The following is a 23,424-nucleotide window of genomic DNA, read 5'->3' on the forward strand; positions in this document are numbered from 1 at the left end:
TCCTGCTCTACTACATCTCAAAGGTGTTTTATTGGATTCAGATCTGAGGACTGAGGAAGAAAAACAAGTTGAGACAACTTTTGCTTTGTGACACAGTGCATTATCGTACTAGATGTAGCCATTAAGAGACGGTAAATTGGGGCTATTGAGAGATGCACATGGTCAGCAACAATGCCTAAATAGGCTTTGACATTCAAGCAATGATGGATTAGTATTAATAGGCCCAAAGTATGTCAAAAAAATATTGCCCACACCATTACACCACCTCCACCAGCCTGGACTGTTGACACAAGGCATGTTGAGAGATGGATTAATGCTGTTGGCACCAAATTCTGACCTTACCATCTATGTGCCTCAGCAGAAATCAAGATTCATCACACCAGACTATGTTTTTCCAGTCTTCAACTGTCCAATTTTTTTGTTGAGCTTGTGCCCACTACAGCCTTGGCTTTCTGTTCTTGGCTTACAGAAGTGGAACCCAGTGTGGTCTGTCATAGCCCACTTACCTCAAGGTTCGACATTTTGTGCAAGATGCTTTCCTCCATCCATCCATCCTGTTCATCACAATTAGATTGATTATCTGAGCTGCTATAGCCTTTCTGTAAGCTCAAACCAGTCTGGCCCTTCTCTGTTGACCTCTCTCACCAACAAGGCATTTCCATCCATAGAATTGCCACTTACTAGATGTTTTTGCTGTGTGTGAAAATCCCAAGAGATCAGCAGTTACAGAAATACTCAAACCATAAATAAACGTTATACCATAATCAAACTCACTAGGATGACATTTTTCCCCATTCTGATTGTTGCTGTAACCATTATCTGAATCTGCTGGTCCATATCTGCATATGTTTATGCACTACACTGCTGCCACATGTATGACCGATAAGATAATTACACGAATGAGAAGGTGTACGGGTGCTTTGCATAAAGTGGTCGGTGAATGTATGTACAAGCAAATAAAGGGTTTTTTTTGTTTTTGTTTTTCCAAAATTTCTGTATTTTTCAACCAATGTGAAATGGTAGAGAAAAATACCGACTTACATGTCTTCACAATGGAGGTGAAACCAGGAGTTTGCTTTATTTGACCTTTTCTAAAAAGGCCAGGATCATAATAAAAGCAATAAATAGAAAACACAATAAATAACAGCATTAGATCGGTGATTATTTCAGGATCTCAAAAAAAATATCACAGATCAGCCATAATATTAAAGCTACCTTCTTGTATCTACACTCTTTGTCCATTTTATCAGCTTGACCACCACAGAGTAGGCATTATTTAGGCGGTCGGTCGTTCTCAGCACTGCAGTGATACTGACGTGGTGCTATGCTGGTATGATCAGACACAGCAGTGCTGCTGGAGTTCTTATACACCTCAGTGTCACTGCTAGACTGAGAACAGTCCACCCACCATAAACATCCAGCCAACAGCGTCCTGGATTAGAGGATGACCAACTCAATTGTGCAGCAACAGATGAGCTACCGTCTCTGACTTTACGTCTACAAGGTGGACAGAGAAACAGACGGACTACAGTCTGTAATTGTAGAACTACAAAGTGCAGCTCCATGTTAAGTGGAGAGCGTTTACGGTATTGCGTTTGTTCTCTCTTACTACAGTTATTACGGTAGACAACTTCTGGCCTCCGTGTTATGTTTTTTGTCACCCGTATTCTGACATGCCCCTCCCTTCTGCGCTTGGATTGGCTAGTCGCTCAAATTCACCTTCGCGGAGTAGCCAATCATTGCGCTGGAAGGCGGAGCTTCGTCGTAATACGGGTGAGAAAAGAAATAAGGGGATTTATTGTGCGCGCGCTGTCACGCAGGTGGAATTCGCGCCTGGTCGCTCTGATCATAGCCGAAGGGGAAAGACTGCGTGTTGGACGGAGCGCTTCCAGGACTGGAGAGAGGAGAACGGAAGCCCGAGCACCAGCACTGAGAGGACGAAGCCTCGTCCGTTACATGATGTTTTACTGCAAGCGTCCCTGCACATCTGGACATGAGCATCAGTCTGGAAAAGGCTAGACGTGGGCTGGACGTTTTTGGTTCATTGTCAGTTTATCATCATCCTACCACTTTCAGTATGTATGGCCAAGAAATGCATAGTGTCTAATGAATTGAAAGCCTGCTGAGCCATCATAGCCAGGGAACTAGGGTTGTAGAGATTGCAGGCTCACTCTGTGATGGATGAAGTTGCTGTCAACGAATGTGTCCCGGATTTAAGAGACCTGGAGGTAAAAGTGGGAAGGAAGACACCCGAGGGGCTGCTGAAATGGATGCGGCAGGAGGCAGGGCTCCAGGGCCACCCCAAGCCCAGCTGCCCTGACAGTGGCCAGTCAGAGAAGATGGGTCTGGATGAAAAGATCAGGAGACTCAAAGTGGAGATGGTAAGGCGCTTTGTAGCCACACTCATTTATAAAGGGCAACTGGTCATTAGAATAATCCACATCTGCAGTATACCAGTCCTTAAGGTCTAGGTGTGGGATACAGCTTTTACCTTCTCTCTGCCTAGTGATCAAAAGTGACCAACCAGATGCAGTCATTGTTAAATCAGCTGCCAGGAATTTTCTCTGGATTTGGATGTGAGATTTGAATATTATGGTATTTGCTGACCCCTTTACCTCATCCTCTTGTGTGCTGCTGTGTTAATCATTGTGTTCCATTTCATTTCTCTCTCAACGCATGACTGTGATGAGAAGGAATGACAGTAAAGTTTAAAATGGCTTGGATGTATCTAATCTGTGAGCATCTATAGGGCTTCAGTGCACTTGTATGGCTGGAGTGTTTTGTAGAAAGCTGTGGGAAAGGCTCGGATTTTCACTGAATCATCACCATGTTGAAAGGTTGCCATGCAACCAGAGATATTTCAGAGCTGATTGTACCGCAGAGCTTTATGTATGTGCATGTTATGTTTACGAGTGTGGTTCTAAATCCAGTGTACTGGTTTACTGTTATGAGTCATGTGCACTAAATGTGTATGTGATATGTGTATTTACTACAACACCCATCTGGCCAAGACATCCAGGGCTCGAGTCTGTGGTGGGCTTTGCTGCTGCATGAATGAATAAATGGAGAATAACCCTCATTACTCTACAGAAGTAAATATGAGACAGCCAGTTGAAACAAGAATTTCACTGTACCATGTATATGATGTTACGTACATTCTACGCCAATGCATCCAACTTCTACAGAGAACCATATTTTCACTGCTAAGATATTTCATATTGTAAAAGAATGAGTTACATTAGTTCTACACAAGCTCTGATGGCTTTTTTGTGCCTGGCAGTGTAGAAGTGCTTTGCCTAAGCTGAGCAAAGTTATCTTGGTATCTGCGTTCTTCTCTTTTCCCCGTTTCACATGTTCCAGCCCAAATTCCACAGACCAGTTCAACCACAATAAAAAAAATGCATGGACATGAAATACTTCTTACCATTCCAGCCTGCGGTTTGCAGAGTAACAAAGCTGTTAATGTGATTTGTGACCTATTTGTTCTAGCAAGATTGGTCAGTTTGGAACAAAGAATGTAAACATGTTGCATCTGTCATAACCATATAGATAGACACATAGATTTGGCTGGTATGAGACCTTTAACTAACTTGTTTGTTCTGTTTGAAGAGTAGCATGCTGGAAAAACACTAGCCTCAATTACTAAGTGACAGTGTAATCTGGACATGTCACACCAGCGCATATTTAAAATACAGCCTGTCCTTTTCTGATAGTGAATCAATAATAGGTAAAGAAAGGTGACAAGAGAAGATTTACTGCATTTTTCCATTGACATTGTGCACACAACCCTGTCAAGCTCGTTCCACTCAATTCCACAGGGAAATTTCACTGAATCTGTGTGCTCTTGTAAAAATGGGAGGGACTGAAATAAGACAGACCCATTAAGGAAATGAGGCCTAGATGTTGTCACTTGGTGTCCCTTGAATGATGAGAGAGATGTCAAGGGACTCAAAAGTCATCATTTATGGAGCCTTATTTCTGATTAGTTGTGACCATCCATATTGATCAAGGCATTAGGAGATTAGCATGTGTACTCCAGGCAATATTAGGGAACTTAAATGGGGACGCCGTCTATTTTTCAAAATGAGTGCATAGCTAAATCATGTAGGTGTAAAGAATGCCATTCAGAGTGGTATGATGTGAAATGCTCCATTTTACAGAAACTTACTAAGTCTGAATTATTCACAGTGGTGGTGATAGGAACCAGTGGTCCAGAGAGTTTAAATGCACATAAAAGCTCAAAGATGCTCCCATGTTACCTAATGTCTGAGTTATTGCTTTACAATAGTTCTGAGATTTTGGTGTAAAACATTTTTTGAGCAGGGGTCTCGAAAGGAGTTGTGAGCCCAAATTGTCCCCAAAGATTTTTTTTCTCAGATTTAAAACTATTTTACCACAATCAACATTATATATAAAACCTAAAAACACAGTTCTGCATAATAAATAAACTGACTTTCATCTGAAATCTGAGTCGGTAAGTTTCTCCACTTACATCAAATCACTCTGAATGTCTTTATTTAGGAATTTTTTGAAGCTGGTGGACTTCTGCTTTGCTAATGAGTCTTGAGCTACAGTTAAACTATTTAGGTAAGAAAACATATTCGGGCAAATTATTACAATGGTTTACATTCCCAGGCCTGATGTCTCAAACACATTCAATTAGCTTATGAAGTTCTTGGTAATGACCTGATTAGGTACAAAAAGCACAAAACTGTCCAGAGCATGGATCTGCAGAACTGGCATTAGAAGAACAGGGAAAAACATGTCCTTTGGAGACCACTACATACTGCATCTCAATGTTACAGTACAGAGTTTCTGTTTAGGTACCATCACATATTAAAATATACTGTCTTCAGTTACAGAAAAATGGCACTTTAATCCGACAGAATCTGACACAAAAGTGGTTCTAAAGGTTTTATATATATATATATATATATATATATATATATATATATATATATATATATATATATATATAGAGAGAGAGAGAGAGAGAGAGATGATGTTTGGTCTACCACCAATGTAGTCAGTCAACCAAGATGTGTTGCTATCTGAAGTTTTCTTCTATAGTTGGAGCTCTGAGGCTAATGTCAAAGGTAATCACGCACTTGCCTCAAGCTTGATTTGTTCAGTAATCTCAAACAGGCTTGCCTATGTGGTTTTGATACTGTGTGATATAGTTTTAACTACAAAATGTAAGGGCATTGCATGGCTTAAAGCAGTGGTGTCATAAATCTTGTGACCATTTACAGTATAACAGTAAGTCATACAGTGTTAAAAACCACATAAGCAAGTTTATTGAGATTGAGTGGATGATGCCAGCTGGTGGGCTATACGTTTCCATTACCTTTTAGCTATTTTAGCCTTATAACCCCAGTACAAAACTGATAAAACAAACTTCAAACACTGATTGACTATATTTTGGGAAATAATCTGTAAACTTGATTTTTCAGTGAACTGTTGCTGTAAAGTAGCTGGTGCAGGCAGCGCTATTTCTAGCTGTTTGAACAGTCCTCCTCCTCACGACAGGATGAACATGCATTCATTTCTTCCAGAGTGTTAACAGAGCTGATTCTCGATTCTGTGGAATTCTGTCACCCTGATGCTGTTTCTCACCTCCTTCTGTTTCTCCTGAGCTTTGATGAGCTGTCAGTGGCTCTGACCTCATGCTGTGTGGCCGTGTCACCCGCCGCTGCGGCAGTGTGTGACCGCAGTGTGTTCTCCTCCACTCCCCCCCCATGCCCGAAGGAACGCAGCAAGAGAGAAGGCCCAAGAGTGGCTTTTAATAATCATAGTGAAGGTCAAATAATTAGATCTTGTGAGATCTAATGTAATGTGAGCTATTTGTTTTCTCTGAGACCTACTAGAGTTCAGTAGAGAGCAGTTCCTCACTCTCATAACTACATGACTTATATATTAGTTTATTAGTACTAGTATATTAGTAGTTCATAGAATAATTCATAGAAGGGTGACTTGGGGGAAGAAGCCCCCCCAGGGTACCACTTCCCCCTTATTTTCTCTCCTGATGATGGAGCCAAATCTAATCTCAGCACATTTACGGAATGACTCTAATCAATTCTGAAATGTCATCCGGATCACTGCATTGCTGGGATTCATTCTTCTGGAAAAGTTTGGGGTTCGGTTTATCTCCTGTTTTGTTATTGGATAATATAGTGATCTATGCGTTTATGTTAAATTAAATGATAAACATTCATAACAATATATAATTAGGGATGGTTGTGGAGAGTGTCACATTCGATTTTGAGAGGAAATAAATATGGGGTTGCCTCAGACAAGGGCCCAACATTTTTAAATGTAAATTATATTAATTTATATTAAATTATTAAAGTATATTAAAATATGTTCACTTTAGAACTTCATCATAAAGACACAGTTGTTCACTACTAAATGATCTGATGTGTAAATCATACATTCCATAGATGATTAACTGATGCAAAATCAACCAGGGTTTTTAAAACACTCTTATAATAGAAGCCACTGGGGTACATGCTGAAATAACTGACTGTTAGTATAAGTGTGTTTTCCTTATTGTAAGTTTATCTAAGATAAGTAATTGACCAATAAGCTTGCAGTTAAAAACTGTGGCCCTTTGATTTAAATAAACAGTAGCAGGCCTTAAGCACCTGTGCACTGTGGAGCAAGCCTAAAGTCCTCAATGACTTTGCACACACTCTCTCTCTCTCTGTCTTTCTGCTGTGCAGATGGAAAGCACAGGGGATGGTGTGCTGACAGATGGAAGAGAGGACTCCCACTTCCCCGTCTAGATTTGGGGGGGGGGGGGTTGGAGGGGCAGGTGAAGTGATAAGTGCGGAGGAGGACAGAGAGGCACTGAAGGACAGTGTAAGTGGCATGGTGCAATATCAGTGAAAGAGGCCTGTCTATCAGTGTTTTGTAATCAAAGGTGTCTCCAGGTGTGTGTGAGAGAGAAAAGAGTGTATTCAGTGGAACGGCCCTGAAAGGTTTGATGTCTAGTCATTCCTGTATTTTGACATTGGGTTGCCTTTGGCATGACGTTGTTGTGCACAAGCTTGTGTTTATGTATCAGCTTTAGGCTGTGTATGTATCCTCTGTGATATTTTGGCAAAGTGACATTCACTTTTCCTTACTGAGTCACTGCTTTCTGAGCAGAGGTGTGTAAATTAGTGTAAACCCATGATCGAGTAAAAGTGCTGTTACTTCAGTGAGAGAATGAGTTAACCCTCAGCAGTTGCAGCTATCAGAACCATTTTTTCATTGGGAGGTAAATCAAATACGTTGAGAAATTCTGTCAAAGGAACAGATCCTTTCAAATGTTGCCACATTTATGGTCATAAGTATAAGAGGAGATATTGTATTATTTTACATTTACAGCATTTTGCTGACGCTCTTATCCAGAGCGATGTACAATTTGATCATTTTACACAGATAGGCCAAGGTGGTGTTATGCGTCTTGCCCAAGGACCCTTATTGGTATAGTGTAGGGTGCTTGCCCTGGTCGGGGATTGAACCCCAGTCTACAGTGTAGAAGGCAAAGGTGTTAACCACTACACTAACCAACTACCATATTATGATTTGAACTTGATTAAAAGTTGTTGTGTGAACTTTAGCAGGACAAAACAACTATGCTTTCCTTTTCTACTTACATATTCATGTCATATTATTGCCCATATTATGACAGGAAATCAGGAGTGTGGACTGTAGCCTGTTAGTACAGAATGTAAATGAAATAATATAAAAAAAAATATTTATGCATCTAAGTAATTGTCTTTTTAAATTATATTTAAATGGTTTATCAAAATTAAATTGGAAAATAAATCTATCAAACCCCATTACAAACAATAAAAAAACACTGTGCTACTGTTAAGTTTTGCTAGCACCCCTGTAGGCCTTCTTGTGCTAAGCTAGTGGCAATTCACAGGAAAATTTTTTGACCATTCTAGATTAAACAAGAAGCTTGTAACAGCAATTCCATGTTTTATTTGAAGCTTGTAACAGATCTATTTTGTCATGTGTTTAACAGTTTTACAGGGACTCCTTCAGTAAAGGGGCCTGGTTTAGAGCTGCTATAGCTGTTTTCCATTTCTTCATTTGACAGATGTTGATCAGACTACTGCTCATGTTTGTGGTCAGTGACTTCCAAAAGGCCTAGAGTGACATTTATTCTCGTGAAATGGTCCCACCCATTGTAAGTTAAATGTGATTGGTTGATTCCACTGTCACTTATTTTAGGGATTAATCTTGCCTTCTGCTCAGCTCCTGAAGTCCTAACCAATGGCAGAGCGCACTTGGCTATATCTGCCTAGAAGACCTACCGCAGAGAATAACATCTTGATTTGTCAATTTTGGGTGTTTCACAAATTTAACTCTTTTGTTTCCAACCAAAACTTGACAATGAAATAACAGTATTTCTGTGGTACTTGCAAAGTGTAAATACATGTGTAATGAGTGTATTAAAAGAGCAGTGTGTAATTTTTAGGGGTGTCTAGTGATGAGTTTGCAGATTGCAACCAACTGAATACTCTTTCCTCACCCCTCCCTCTCCAAACATGTAGTAGAACCTACAATGTCCATCAGGTTTTCTGCCATCACTTGTCCAGATTTCATTGTGTTCACGTTTTTGCTTCTTTGACGATGAGGATTCATCCTCCCTTGCTTTCACCTGTGCTACAAAATAAGTAGATCCTCCATTTTTCAAAATTCTCATGACATAAAACGGTTAGCTAGCATAAGCAGCCGCTCCAATGTAGAAACGCAATAGGCACTCTCTAAAGCCAGTGTTTGGTTTGTCTGTTCTGGGCTACTGTAGAAACATGGTCACGCAACATGTTGAAAGAGGACCCACTCCCTCTGTAGATAGGAATGGCTCATTCTAACTCAACAACAAAACAGCATTCATAGTTGCTTAGTTCATAGTAGTGGTTGGGGATACACTAATGAAAACATGGTTTTGTAAAGTATATTTAATTTCTACTTATAAATGTCCCTTAATCTTACACACTGCACCTTTAAATAAAAACTAAATAATCTCTGGAGGCCTAGTATGCCGTGAGACTTCCTCACTGAATCTAGACTGTTTGGGTTATATAGAAGAAAAGGCTTCCTAGCAAGGAATATCTTGAGTAAAAGTAAAAACATATCAGGTTCAAAAACTGCCGAGTTCACTTCACTACATAACTGCACTGGAATGCCTTAGTACGTCCAGCACCTGCCAGCATAGGAAGTGAAGTTTGTTTAGAGGTAACACTTCTCTTATGGTGATACGTTTGGTGTAAAATGAAAAGGAAAAAAATAATTAAAGAACAATGAAAAATGGGTGGGGTGATTACATTTTTTTTCAATAAAAATATTTATAGAAATAAAGGAGTAGGATAAGTAGGAGATACACTGAGACATTAGTTACATGCAAGATAAAATACACACACACACACTCTATGTCTGCGGTGTGATATTTAACTGAGCGAAACGGCTCGGCAGGGAAAATGAGAATTCCAGGGATTAGAGCTGGAGACGTTGGGGGAAAATGGGATCTGCCTGGCTGTGAAAATAAAGAGCCGTCTACACTAGCCTGACTGAAACGTGACTGTACAGAATGACAGGAAGAATATGCAGTACGGAGTACAGGAGACAAAGAGATTAACTGGCTAATGACATTATTTATTCTATATTGTTTTCATCATAGACCAATCTAATGTTCTTTTTTTTTACACCGTTGATTGCCAGCTGCCGTTTATACATTGTGTGGGTCAATAGAAATGGTCCAAAATTGAATAAAAGCATGAAGTTAGAAGCAAGTTATCTTCTCAGAAACTTTAGACTTTGTTACAATGAGGACTGTGTATATAAATCCCTTCATAATCAAAATCTCATAAAGTGATCAACCAAGTCAGAGCACACATTGTTTTTCAAAGACTAATGCAGCTTTGGAGCATGAACGGAATAATGGAATATTTCTGAATATTACTGATGGATGTACTCATGCATGTTTGCGTGCAGGCAGTGAGAGAAGGAGGTGGGCGGGTGGAGGTGGGGAAGGGGAGCTGAGCCACATTGGTGCTGAGACAGGGAGAACAGTGGATTTATGAGTGGCTCCAATAGCCTCAGACTGGAGCACAGAGCCAGACTGAACCCAACCCAAAGACTCAGAGCAGTCCAACCTTCTTAATACACCTCACACACCAACACTTCTACTACCATGTCTCTCTTACTTTCTCTCTCACTCTCACAGAGCTCTCAGCCACATATGTACTGACATCTTTTAACACATTTTACCTTGATATTTAACTGGGCTATATATACAGAGTATACAGAGTACCCCTCATGTATTTGATTTTAGTCAAAACAGCCACTAAGTACAAGTTGTTTAGCAGAAAATTACAAAGAAGCCTCATCATCTAATTATTATATCAGTATTTTTACTATTTAATGTGTCTATTCTCTGCCTTTATTATCAGCTTCTGTTCTATTTGGGAGACTTGCTTTGAGTTTTTCAAAGAAATCTGCAGGGATATTTTTCCAAACCTCCGAAGAGCAGTCTTAGAAGTTGGTTGCATTTTCTGTGTCACTTGATCCAACCAATTCCAAACACATTCAGCGATGTAAAGGTCTGGACTCTGGAATGGTCAGTCCATTGTTCTGAGAACAACAGCAGCTTCTTTGTTTTATTTGCAAATTTTCATCTTTTTTGTTTGTTGTCTTTTCTCAGTAATGGCTTCTTGACAGCTGCCCATCCGTCCTTCGGACTCATAGTGTTAAGTCTTCTCACAGTAGAAGGATGGACAAGAACGCCTGTGGATCTCAAAGGCGAAAGCTTTAAATACTGTTTGTCTGAGATGGTCAGGTTTGGTGGTCTACCGGGTCTTGCATAGTTCTTAGGACCCCCTTTTTCTCTACATTATTAAATCATCTTTGAACTCTAGTTATGGAAATGCCTGTTTTTCCACTCTGACTTTTCCCTTCCTTGTGTGAGTGAAAATGAGTAACTTATATTTCACTTTTTGACAGGGAGTTTAAAAAAAAATTAAGGGTGGTCTCTGACTTTTGCAGAGTACTGAAAATATATTCAGTGATGCAATTGTGTTTACAGCATTTGGCAGATGCTCTTGTCCAGAGCAACTTACAATTTGACCATTTTACACAGGTAAGTGAAAGTAGTGTTAGGAGTCTTGCCCAAGGATTCTTATTGATATAGTGTCTCACCCAGTTTACAGTGTAGAAGGCAGACATGTTACCCACTACACGATACCAACCACTGTGTCATCTATTACAGTGAGGAATGCAAATATAAATATCCAGACTGGATGCAAGGCATTCTGAGTAAAGCTTCAAACATAATTGTAATATCACTTCCTTCAGTTGATTCTGTTTACATTCAACACATCCTGAAGCGAGTGAAGAGAATAATTAATGATTCAGCTCATCCAGCGAACTGTCTTTTCCTTCTGGGAGATGATACAGAGCCATAGAAAGTAAGCCAACCTGCTGCAAGAACAGCTTTTTTCCTACTGCTGTAAGGTTACTAAGCTCTTCTGAGTAGTGTAAATATAGTTTGTAAGACTGACAATTTGTAAGAATGCACAGATGAAACTACTTTTGTGGGATTCTCCTATATTAAATCTTGTATATTGTTTGCTGTATATGTATTACATTGTTTGTTTATGTGTATATTGGATGGATAGTGTAGTGGTTAACACCTTTGCCTTCTATGGTGTAGGCTGGGGTTCAATCCCCCACCTGGGCAGCACCCTACACTATACCAATAAGAGTCCTTGGGCAAGACTCCTAACACCACCTTGGCCTCCCTGTGTAAAATAATCAAATTGTAAGTCGCTCTGGATAAGAGCGTCTGCCAAATGCCGTAAATGTATATTGTGCTGTTGAATTACATCTTGTTGCACCAGATACAATTACCACCAACATATTACAATAAAAGAAATCAATCACATCAATCAGTCATTACAGTTCAAACCAGTGTGGCCATTGGTATCTTACCATCAATGTGCTAAACCACTGTTCTCTCAAATTTCCTTTACCTCTGTTCTTCCCATACACGGTAGCTGCTTCTCTTATACTGTAACCCCCAAACTGGCATGTTTCCTCAGACTCACTGAGGATTTGTGTGTGTGTGTGTGTGTGTGTGTGTGTGTGTGTGTGTGTGCTTACAAAAGCTGCAGTGCAAACAAAAGTGATATGAGGAATTAAATTAAAGCATCTCCTTAATCCTGTACAGAAACTGATTGGGTGTGTTGGACGTTACCAGTACAGACATGCAGGCTTTCACAAACAATTCAGCAGTGTCATCGATTAGAAAGTAGCCTTTTAGCTGTAAAATTTCTGTTTCATTGCTCATTTTAGCATTGTAGGGGTTTTATAAGGCTGTAAAGCTGTCAGTAGGTATTTTATATATGTGGAGCATGGCATGAGTTAATCCAGGCACTGAAACCTGTAAGACTGGAAATATTCACATTAGTTGTGTTTTTGGGATGGCAGTTTCACAGACTGTGTATTTTAGGCTCTGCACTTTATCTCACTCTTCTCTACACAGTTTCCTTCCATTTACTGTAAAATATCATTTCTTTGTTCCTGTTGTATGATTGTTTTGTCTCTCTCTGTCTCACACACACACACACACACACTCACACACACACACACACACACACACACACACACACACACACACACACACACACACACACACACACTCCCCTTCCCTCTTTCCTCCTCTTTTTCTTTCCTTTGTGCTGTAATTAGTGAGGCTGACGTCAGCAGTAAATAATGCAGTTTGGTCACAGCTAACTTCACTGCCTCCTCTGGGTCTCCATGACCTTCCTCTCACTGCTGCTTTGTTCATGTTTTTCTGTATCAGGAGGCTACAATTAGTTTGAGGGGTGGTCATCATGTAGGTGGTGAGAGTGAAGCTGAATACCAGAGAGATCTGGTGTCACGCAAGTAAATAACAGCATGTATGTCTGTTAGTACAGTCTTTCAGAAGTGTACATCATTCCCACATTAATAAAATGCAAAAGTTTGAGCACCCCTGGTGCAAATACATTTTGTTGAGTTCCTAAGAGAAAATAATTTAACACATCATGTACAGGGAGCACACTTCTATATAGTTTAATTTCACCTACTGTTTAATTACTGTGCATTTGTTGAATTTAACATATTGGGGAAAAAGAAAACATAAAATGTGGACTGTGCAAAGTTTATGGCACACTTTTTTTTTCCGGGCTAAACTCCACTGCTGCTGGTGCAAATTCAGTGGTGGGGTGATGGGGCTTGTCTGACCCATGTTTGGTAAAATATCTCTAGCAATGTGCAGATCAGAGTAAGATTTTCAGTGACATAATGGAAAAAAAGCCATTGTAATAGTGAACAACACTGAATCTCTACTGAATAAGTGTGATAATCCTGGTGATGATATTAATTTTTGTGTTTTAATATTGACATATAAAGCATGAGGTATCAGTATGATGCGTGTAATTGTAGGTGTACTGTATTTACCCAGTTTCACATTTGAATTGCTGTATGTGAGCTATCGCCTCCTGATATTGGTCCCCCACCACTTGTCAGACCCTATTTGCACCCCTGAACTATAATAGAAATAGAAATTGTGCACTAAAACCTGCATAAAAATGCTATATTCAAAGTTGTATTAATAGAAAAGGTATACAGATTAGTATAAAGCAAATCATCACTGTCTCCAAAGTGACAAGTGGCTTTACAGGCAAAAATGGGTACATTTAACATAAATAATGTAAAGCGATTTTATTCCAAGCAATTTTGGAGCATTTGAATTGATCCATTCATCATGAAGTTTTCACATTAAGGTCGTCTGGTGCACTCAAATGCTAAAATATGAAAACGAAAATTGGCTGGACTTGGTTTTATTTGGACAGCAACAAAATTCAAGGCATAATTTCTGTCAGAGCAATATTTCAAGGTCTGAGATCTGGGCCCAAATTCATAAAGCTTCTAAGAGTAGGAGTACAGATCTAGGATTCATTCTCATTAGTAAGGTAAATAAGTGAGAAATCAGATCCCAGATCAGTTCTCCGAAGCTTTATGAGTACAGACTCAGGTTTCCCTTCAGTTCTAGTCAGCTGTACCTTGAAAAAACATGAGCAGATCTTTGACAGAGATGATTTATGACTGGTGATTCTGAGAGCACAGATGGACTACAACAGCCTGGATATCAGTAGGAGGTAGAAGCTGTTGGAGTTCAGAGGAAAAGCTGCAGGAAGCGGAAAATGGGTGCTTAATGCTGTCATCAACAGAGTGCCTCACTGAGAGGGTATTACTGCTCCATACGTTACCATACAGGGCTGCACAATATATCGTTTGCTAACCGTTACTGACACAGCAAACTAATGCAGAAAATTTCATTTTTTGATGATGGCCTGCAAATACTGTTCACAAGTTTAGAATCGCCGTTTTCAATAACGTAAAACCGGTTATAAAGCAGACATTCTAATAAAATAAACAGCCAGAACGCCTCATATTTTAAGATAACTCACCAACAAATTACTACATACTAGTGACATACTAGTGTGTAGTTATAATATTTCAATCTACACTGTATAAGTTATAGCTGAATCAAATTCAATATTATTATTATTATTACAAGTGATTCCAAACTTTTGAACAGTAATGTGCATTGCTATACACATCATAAAGTCTTGCAGAGGATCTCGAGCCTGTAGACATAGTGTGTCTCTAATGTGATGACGGCTGAAATGTGAATGGAATTTACAATATTGATTTGCAAAATTGTCAGAGGAGCATTCTGAGAATCAATATTCTCCATTTTGACTCTGTATTGATTTGGTCTCCAGGGGTTAAAAGAGCAGTATGAGCCTATGTATTATGCACCGTAAGAGCACTCTGTCCATTTAGAAACTGCTTTTACACAGAATAGATTAGTGCACTACTAAAAAAAACTTCATAGCATGTTTATTAGACATATGAAGTGCCTGTGTTGTTTTTTAACATTCCCTTACTAAAGGTTAAATATTTATTAAGTACGAGAAGTCCAAAACATTTAAATGTAAACACTGATGCAGTCTAAATTCACTGATAATGCAGATAAACTCACTGATACAGGATGTCATCAGCTCACCCACTGAATCAGGTGGAACATGGTTAAGACTTGTTAACTTTTGTGTTGCCTACAGACATTAGAAGCTGATCTGCATGTGCTGAGGTGACAGGTTACGCCTTACAGATGCCAGGTAGACTATTTCATTCATTTAACATGGATTATTATGAATAGTGTAAGACTAGGACTAGTACATAGAGTAAACAGTCCATCATCCATTACAGCTGTGTATATTTAGATGTTTTATATGTGGACCACTCTACTAAATTAGTTCAAAATTGGCCCACCTATATATACAAAAGCATTATTTACAGGGTACTTTCTATTGAGAGGTGTTTGCCCCAAACCCTAACCCTGGAAATTTGAACATAATACTAATATATAATATTATATATTATTATATATTATATTATTATTATATATTATATAATACTAATAACATAATACATTTTTGTACATGTAAATAAAGAAAACTTTATTAAAAAATGCTGTCCAGTGTTTTCATGTCACGACCAAAACTGAGTTTCAGTCGATAGGCAAGACTTTTTTTAGCCACACCCTGCATTTTAGATTGATCTGAGTAAATGTGTCCTGAAGTCTGAATATCAGTGTAACATTAAAAATTGTTTCCAATAAAACACATATTTTCTGTGTTGTAATGAAAAACATCATGATTTTATGTGATACAACTGTTCAAAGCTGTGTTTGCTAGTCATGTTCTGGCTAGGGTTTTTGAGTTCTGTTCCAAATGAACTAAAATTGTCTCTACCGAAACAGTCACTACTAAAACATTTGCAAAAGTCTCAGTAGTGTTATGACTGTTTTGATAGTGACAAAGTGGAATAGTCATCTATTTGAATAAAATAAACATAATTAAGGCAGAGGGTCATTCAAAGCAGAGGTATTTTAGCTCTAAGCCAGTCAGTTTAAGCCAGCTAGAAGTCCAAAATGTTTACTTGAAACCTGACTTTGAACCAGTTCAGTAGACTGTTCCACATACAGCCTGTGTTTTCTTTATTTTGCCCTAACATTGACACAATAAACATCCAGATGGCATGACTAAATTTGTCACATCACAGTGACAGACAAAGGACTTTTGAGATCGTACAATCTAATGACACCAAATCTCAAACCATCTTTATACTCTTCTCATAATTGGACTGTTTGCCTTTTAAAGTCAACTTAGAGAAGAAATAGGGAATATGATACGTTTGAATAAATTCATCTTAACTCAAAATATGCCCAAAAATGTCCAATACTCAAAATAACTGGTTTGAGTTATTGTCTCAGCAACTTTTCAGTTTGAATACAAAAGTTACTCCAAATTTCTGTCATATTTAAATAGTGTGAATTCTTTCACTAAGAAGTGAAGAATTAAGTGAAATCCTTGCTTTGTCTGTTATAGAAACCGTGTCAGTTACAGTATGTTATAAAGCGTAATGTTTACTGTTTAGTGTTAGCTCGTGTTTGTGTACGAAAGGCTGTCCACTGGGCTGTGGGCAGAAGAGAGCAGGGAGCTGGTGAAGGCTTCGCTACAGAGAATTGATGTTGTCAGAGTGCTCCATAAATCTCAACAGCACTTACTGTAATGGCCCTCTGGCTCTCGTCAGCAGTCAGCACAACTCCCGAACTCACACTAAGATTAAGCACAACTGCTGCGTATACACACGGGTCCAATCAGCCTTGTTAGAACAGCTTTAGTGCTGTGCATTTCATTTCCTTTTCCCTTTTAGCTGGCTCATCTCCCAGTTGTTCAATTTAACGTTTTACGTCATAGCTTCTGTCATGGGTTCGTTTGGGATTTTTAGGAAGTGGGGCGGCCCTTCGTCTTTTGCGGGTGCCAGTGATGTGAGAATAGTACTGTTCAATGTATTATTAAGTGTTATTACATGGAGGTTTCAGTGTGTGATACAATGAACTGTGATTAGAACTATGGTCCTGTTATTACACCTTTATTAGACACATCTATTTGGTTGGTACAGCCTGTAGGCGTATAGTTAGAAACTGTAGCTCATCTCTATAGTTCTTGTTTTTGTGCTAGTCTTCTAGCCCCTCATCAGTGGTCAGGTTCTGACTACAGGGCTGCTGATGGTTGGATATTTTTGGCTGACAGTATTCTTAACCCAGCAGTGACACCCACATGCATAAAGACATGGAAACGCTGCTACATCTCACAAACTCGTACCAAAATCACACCCATTACCATGCAACTCAGTGTCAGTATAACTGTTGCACATTTCAAATAACATTGGTCCTACGGTGGTCTGTGTTTCATTGAAGGGGCTAATAAATTGAGCAGCAACAGATGAGCCACAGTCAATAATCATAAACCTACAAAGGTCATCTGTATGGTAGGTGTGTCTGATGAAAATGGCCACTGAGTGTAATCCCAGGCTTATTACATGCTAAGGCTTATTATTCAATAACTACAGGGACTTCAGTGCAAACTGGCTGAGCTATTCTTAGCTTATAGAAGCGTGTAATAAAACTTTGGGCTTGCCATTGGGCCCTGGCTATTTAAGGGGTTAATGAAAAATTAAGGAATAGGCCTAAAGATATTTGATGTAGCTATCTCAGTGGCCACAGTTTTGCCTGATAATGAAAACTGCACTTATACAATAAAATGGTTTGGATTTATAGCACTGTGCAAAAGTCAGTGACTACCCATGTATTTAATTAACAGTCAAAATGACCATAAAGCACAAGTACAAGATATTTCTGGATTGGACAGACAATAATCCACTGGAATAAGGAGAAGGAAAGTCGAAGGAAAATAAGTGAAAAATAGGAGTTTCCAAAAACGCACTCTTAGAGAGATTTAGAGAAAATCTTATCCTACCTCTAATTAATGTGCAATATCTGCTGCTGACTGAATGGTACAAGTGCAATACATATGCAAGTTCTGTGCAATATCTATAATTATTACTGTGCAATATCTACAATTTCTGTGCAATATCCAGTCATTACCTGCTCAGAAATGTGCAATATCCATACAACCCCATGTGTAAACTGCAAATTTGTATAGTTTCTTAACTCTATTTTTATTTTTTAATATTTTTCTGCCAACAGACACCTTGTTTATTTATTTGTTTCTATAGTATATCTTATATTTTGTATTTTGTATGATGCATATCTTTGTCTACTTACTACTCTTTATCTGCTTACTGTGTATTCTGCTGTAACAATGTAAATTTCCCCCAGGGGGATAATAAAAGTCTATTTTATCTTATCTTAAATGGGACTCCTATCAACTGTGCAAGACCCAGTAGACCACCGAAACCTTCACAGATAAACAGTACTTAACGTTTTCATCATTGATAGATGAAAAAAAAATCAAGCTTCTCTCCAAATCCACAGATATTTCTGTCCATCCTTCCACTGTGTGAAGACAACTCAACACTATGAGTCTGAAAGGATGTGTAGCTGTCAAGAAGCTACTGTTACTGAAAAAAGGACAAAGACAACTAATTGCAAATCAAACGAATAAGCTGCTGGTGATCTCAGAACAATAGACCGATCACCCCAGAGTCAAGATCTCAACACCATCGAATGTGTGTTTGGGATTACTGAGGTCATAAAAAGCAGAAAATGTATCCAACTTCTAAGACTGAACTTTGGAGACAGATTTCGTTAAGAAAATGAAAGCAAGTCTCATGAAAAGAATGGAAGGTGAAATAAAGGCAAAGAACAGAAACATTAAATACTGACAGAATTGATATTATATACATTTAAACAAAAAAAGGAAAAGCTTGTATTTCATGGTTACTTTAAATGAAATAAATAAAGGGCGGTTTCTTTGGCACAGTATTGTACTTTGGCTGTAATGTTATAATTCAGTTTACCTCCTCTGCCTTGCAGAGATTCTCTCCTGCTACTTCATAATCTCTCTGCTAATGCGAATGCCTCTGTGTCTCTTTGCTCAGGCTCACCTACGGGCGGCAGACGTGCGGATCCTGCAGCAGCTGCTGGCACTGCATGAGGGCATCGAGGCAGTGAAGTGGCTGTTGGAGGAGCGTGGGCCGCTGACTAGCCACTGCAGCAGCCTAACCAGTAGCCAGTACAGCCTGGGAGAGGGCCCAGACACCTCATGGAGGGGCAGTTGGAGCAGCCTGCAGGATCCCCACGACAAGCTAGACAACATCTCCATCGGCAGCTACCTGGACACGTTGGCGGATGATCTGGACGAGTACTGTCCTTCCAGTGGGGCAGACTCTGTGGTATGCCCTGCCCAACTGAGCACAGAAACGTCACAGGCAAAAAATCAAAAGGTGAAACCGGACGTCCCTAAAGTGGATCCCCAAGTGGTGCAGGCCAAAACAGCTCCCGAAGCTGGGCGACCTTCGTCTGTGATCAACCGTGACTCCAATAATCCGGAATCCAACAAGAGTGATACTGGAGTCCTGGACAGTGCATTGAAGAGAGCTGCTGAGATGGACTCCCCCAAGGCTCGTCTTGCTGAGAAGCTGGGGAAGAACCTCAGCCCTAAAAGCAAAACGTATAAAAATGGCAAGGTGGAGCTGGAAAGCTGTAAAATGAATGGTAAAGTGCACTTGGAGTATGATGCACACTGGCGCTGGGTGCAGTCGCAAGACGATGTGACCTTTTTGTGAGGATTGAAGTGACACAGCGAAAGGTGCTGAACTTTGAAGTTGGACAGATGCACTGGAAAAAGTGATGCATTCAGATGTGTACATCTCCACATGAAGGAAACTGAAACTGAAAACTGTGTTGATGTAAAATTGTGTATTCATGTGGAAATGATGTACAGTTTGTGCAAAAGTTTGAACACCAACCTGTTTTGTTGATTTTCGAAGTGAAACTAAGTTAACACATCCTCTACACAGAACTTAAATATGGCATTTTTCTGCTGTTTGTAGTTCACAGGTTCTACTTATTTGCTGAGTTTAACAAAAAATAAAACATAGAATATAAAATGTGCCATAACTTTTGCACAGGCCACATTTTATTTATTTATGTATTTTATTTATTTTATTGCCAGTGTGTTGAATTCAGCAAATAAATAGAAATTGTGCGTTACAATTTGCAGAAGTGCATCATTTTTTTCAGTGCACAGTAATGTCCATGCATAAGAGCAGCGTTCAAGGAACCTCAAAACTGAGGTCATAGGTCAAACAGATTAACACATAGGCTTATGATGTCAAAGAGCCACAGAGCTCAGAGCTTACAAAGGATGGATTTAATTTTAGCATCTAAAGTCAATCAGGTGTGCTGGCGTTTATCTATTACAAATGGCTGTGCTTGTGGAATCTCATCAGGAATGCAGTTTCCTTTAAATGTTTCTTTCAAGTGAATGAATTGATAAACTGTAATGCTTTCTCTGTTTAATATCGAAGTGTTTATTAATATTTTCTGTAATCATTTGTGATAGAAAGACTACAGATGGCAATGAAAATTGACTCTAATGTTTTCTAGTTAAGATCAGCTTATTAATCAGTTTAAGCAAATGATGAGTTGTGTGTTGTGCAGCCTGAGACACAGTCTGGAATATTAATACCTGGAAGTGGGACAGCAAACATTTTTGAAGTATTTTAGAGGACCAAACGTTTTAGCTGTTCATTCAAGAAATCATAATGATATTATTTTTGTACCTGTGCTCATGTTTCAGGTTCCGTAAATATAATACAATCCATACAGCGTTTTATTAGTGTTTTCCAGTTCATATCACATTTGCAGTATCAAATGAATGGACTCATTTCTTCTTCAGCACAGGGGGCTACAGTGTGGCTGACCTGTGCTCTGACCCTCAGGGTAGAGATGGGAATATGCAAAAAGAAAGACAATGAAATGTTATTCTTTTACCGATAACTGTCTAATAATAGCTAAAGTGAGGTTAGCATTAGCTCTCACCCAATCAGTTTATCTTGACGGCCTTCACCTTTGTTGCATTAGTAATTCAGGAATCACTCTTGTGATTCATCAGAACGTTTTTGAGAATTTTAATCATTCAGTCAGAGTCTAATGGTTTATGTGTATATATAACAGCCTACTTGACAATTGCTTTGCACAATATGAACCATATATAATCAGTATGTTAAGTGAAAGAACATATATATAAATACAGTGTCCTACACAAATATTGGCACTCCAAATATTGGTAATCATGAGCAAAATGAGCTGTAAAAAACATTCTTATTCCTGATAATATATATATTTGTTTCAATCATTGTACTTCAAATAAAGGTTAGATTTTCGTTAATATTTGAATGACATATCAAAAAAAATAAACGATAAAAATATTTTTTACAGCCTGCTTTGCACATGCGTACCAGGGGTGCCAGTATTTGTGGTGGTCACTGCATCAGTCATGTGAACAAGTAAGCACAACCAAGATAAATGTTAAATAATAAAAGAAAAAAATATTTTGACTTTGCAATCATCTACTTTAAAAAACTGAGACTCCCCTGATTTCTTTTTGACAGAATGACCTCAATGACCTCACATTCTCCTCAAGCACTCTCGGGTATGGAAGAGAACTTATAGTTGATTCTGTGATTGGAAGCTGGCCAGGCCCTGAGGCAGCTAAGCAGCCCCAAACCATAACATTTCCACCATTATGCTTTACAGTTGGTATGAGGTTCTGATCAAATGCTGTCTTTGGTTTTCGCCTTACATAGCTTAGGTATTGTGGCCAAACAGCTCTGTCTGTGACTCATCTGTCCATAGTATATTGTTCCAGAAGTCCTGATGCTTGCCTATATATTTATTAGCGAACTTTAGCCTTTACCCAGTGTTCTTTTTTACGCAGCACAGGCCCCCCCCCCCCCCCCCCCCCCCCCCCCCCCCCCCCTGTTGCCTGACCAAGTTGGCAGTGGTTTAAAACCTTCTCTACTTGTAAAAGATAGCGGAATGATTGATTTCCAAAATTTTCGAGATATTCTTAAGCCCCTTCCCAGGCTCCTAGGCATCTGCAGCATGTGAGGCATCTTAAGGCCACAGAGATCAAAGCATGACGATACCACACACTCCAATAACAAAGAGCAAGTCAGACCAGATATCTGAGGTTTAAATAAGACAGATTCCTCCAAGATATTCTCTAACAGGGTTTTAATCATTAGCACATGATCAGGTGTAAGGATGTACTTACTTTTTCTACATAAAAAAATTGCTTTTCTATTCATTTCAAATATATAAAGGGTGGCAAAATGTTCATTTCAGGTCTCACTTATTACATTATATCACCCTTATCTCTCAACATTGTTTAAAATAAGATCTAACATCTGTATGCTCAAATATGATGAAAAGTCTAAGCTTTTCATGGGGTGTACCTCCTTCTTCACATGACTGTGTATTTGTATATGAGGTAATTGTGATAATTAGAGGCCTCCTAAACTTACAGGGCCATTTAAACCCATTCAAGTGCAATAGAATGTGCAAGGCTTTAATTATACGGCTCTGAGACACTCAGTACTTTTGCAGGGTAAGCATTAATGGTGACATAAAGCTTTTTGAGAGTTCTAGTGTTAGTAGAAGGAATGCACTTGTTAACTGATAAAAATGCTAATTTGTATATTATTTAAGCTGAAGGTATTTTCGTATTACTGTGCTCTGCCTGACCACCCTTGTGTCACTGGATGTGGTTCTACTTTGCCTGTCTCACTCTTGCCAAGAGAACTGCATTTTTATGTAACTGAGGAACCAAATGAAGCTGCAATCAGTATTCAATATTCACTGTGTTATGTAATAAATGGTGATACCTGGTCCATATTGATTTCTCATAGTGTTTATAGTGATGTGATTTCTGTGCATGGGTGCCAGCAAAGCTGTGAAACTGTGTTTACGCTCTATAATGTGTTGCTAGCGTCTGGTGTATGTAAGGACAAACATGCGAGAGTAATGTTCCCACTAGACACCCACACTGAGAGCTAATGTCTGCACTTCTAGGAAGCGTTTCCATGACTACTGTGAGTGTGTGTGAGAGAGTGAGTACAGCTGTAGAGGGTCCAGGGAAAACATAGACAGTCCCAGGGGTAGCAGAGAGGGGGAGAGATAGATGATGACATGAGTAGAAAGAGACAGAAAAGGTAGAGCAACAGTGGAGAGAGAGAGACAGAGAGAGGATAGATAGATAGATAGATAGATAGATAGATAGATAGATAGATAGATAGATAGATAGATAGATAGATAGATGAATGGCTGGATGGAGGGATGGATGAAAGGATGGATGGACGGATGTATGGACAGACACTCTCTAAACTTCCTCTGATCTTGTATCTGCTCAGTTCTTTGCCTGTTGGACTGGGCGGTCAGTGTGAATGCTGGGTTTAAAGCTGATGGTCAGGCTTGTGCTGCTGTAATAACCCTGTTAAAGG

General features: G+C 39.1%; 1 protein-coding gene across 1 annotated transcript; it reads left to right on the forward strand.

Annotated features, from left to right (window-relative positions):
• Nucleotides 1-1,795: 1,795 nt before the first annotated feature.
• Nucleotides 1,796-19,925, forward strand: lurap1 (leucine rich adaptor protein 1). The gene is made up of 2 exons (XM_017697935.2): nt 1,796-2,381; nt 19,018-19,925. The coding sequence occupies exons 1-2, from the start codon at nt 2,178-2,180 to the stop codon at nt 19,702-19,704; spliced, it is 891 nt and encodes a 296-aa protein (XP_017553424.2). The 5' UTR covers nt 1,796-2,177; the 3' UTR covers nt 19,705-19,925.
• The last annotated feature ends 3,499 nt before the right edge of the window (nt 19,926-23,424 follow it).

Source organism: Pygocentrus nattereri, chromosome 26, assembly GCF_015220715.1.
Source record: "Pygocentrus nattereri isolate fPygNat1 chromosome 26, fPygNat1.pri, whole genome shotgun sequence".
NCBI classification, from domain to species: Eukaryota; Metazoa; Chordata; class Actinopteri; order Characiformes; family Serrasalmidae; genus Pygocentrus; species Pygocentrus nattereri.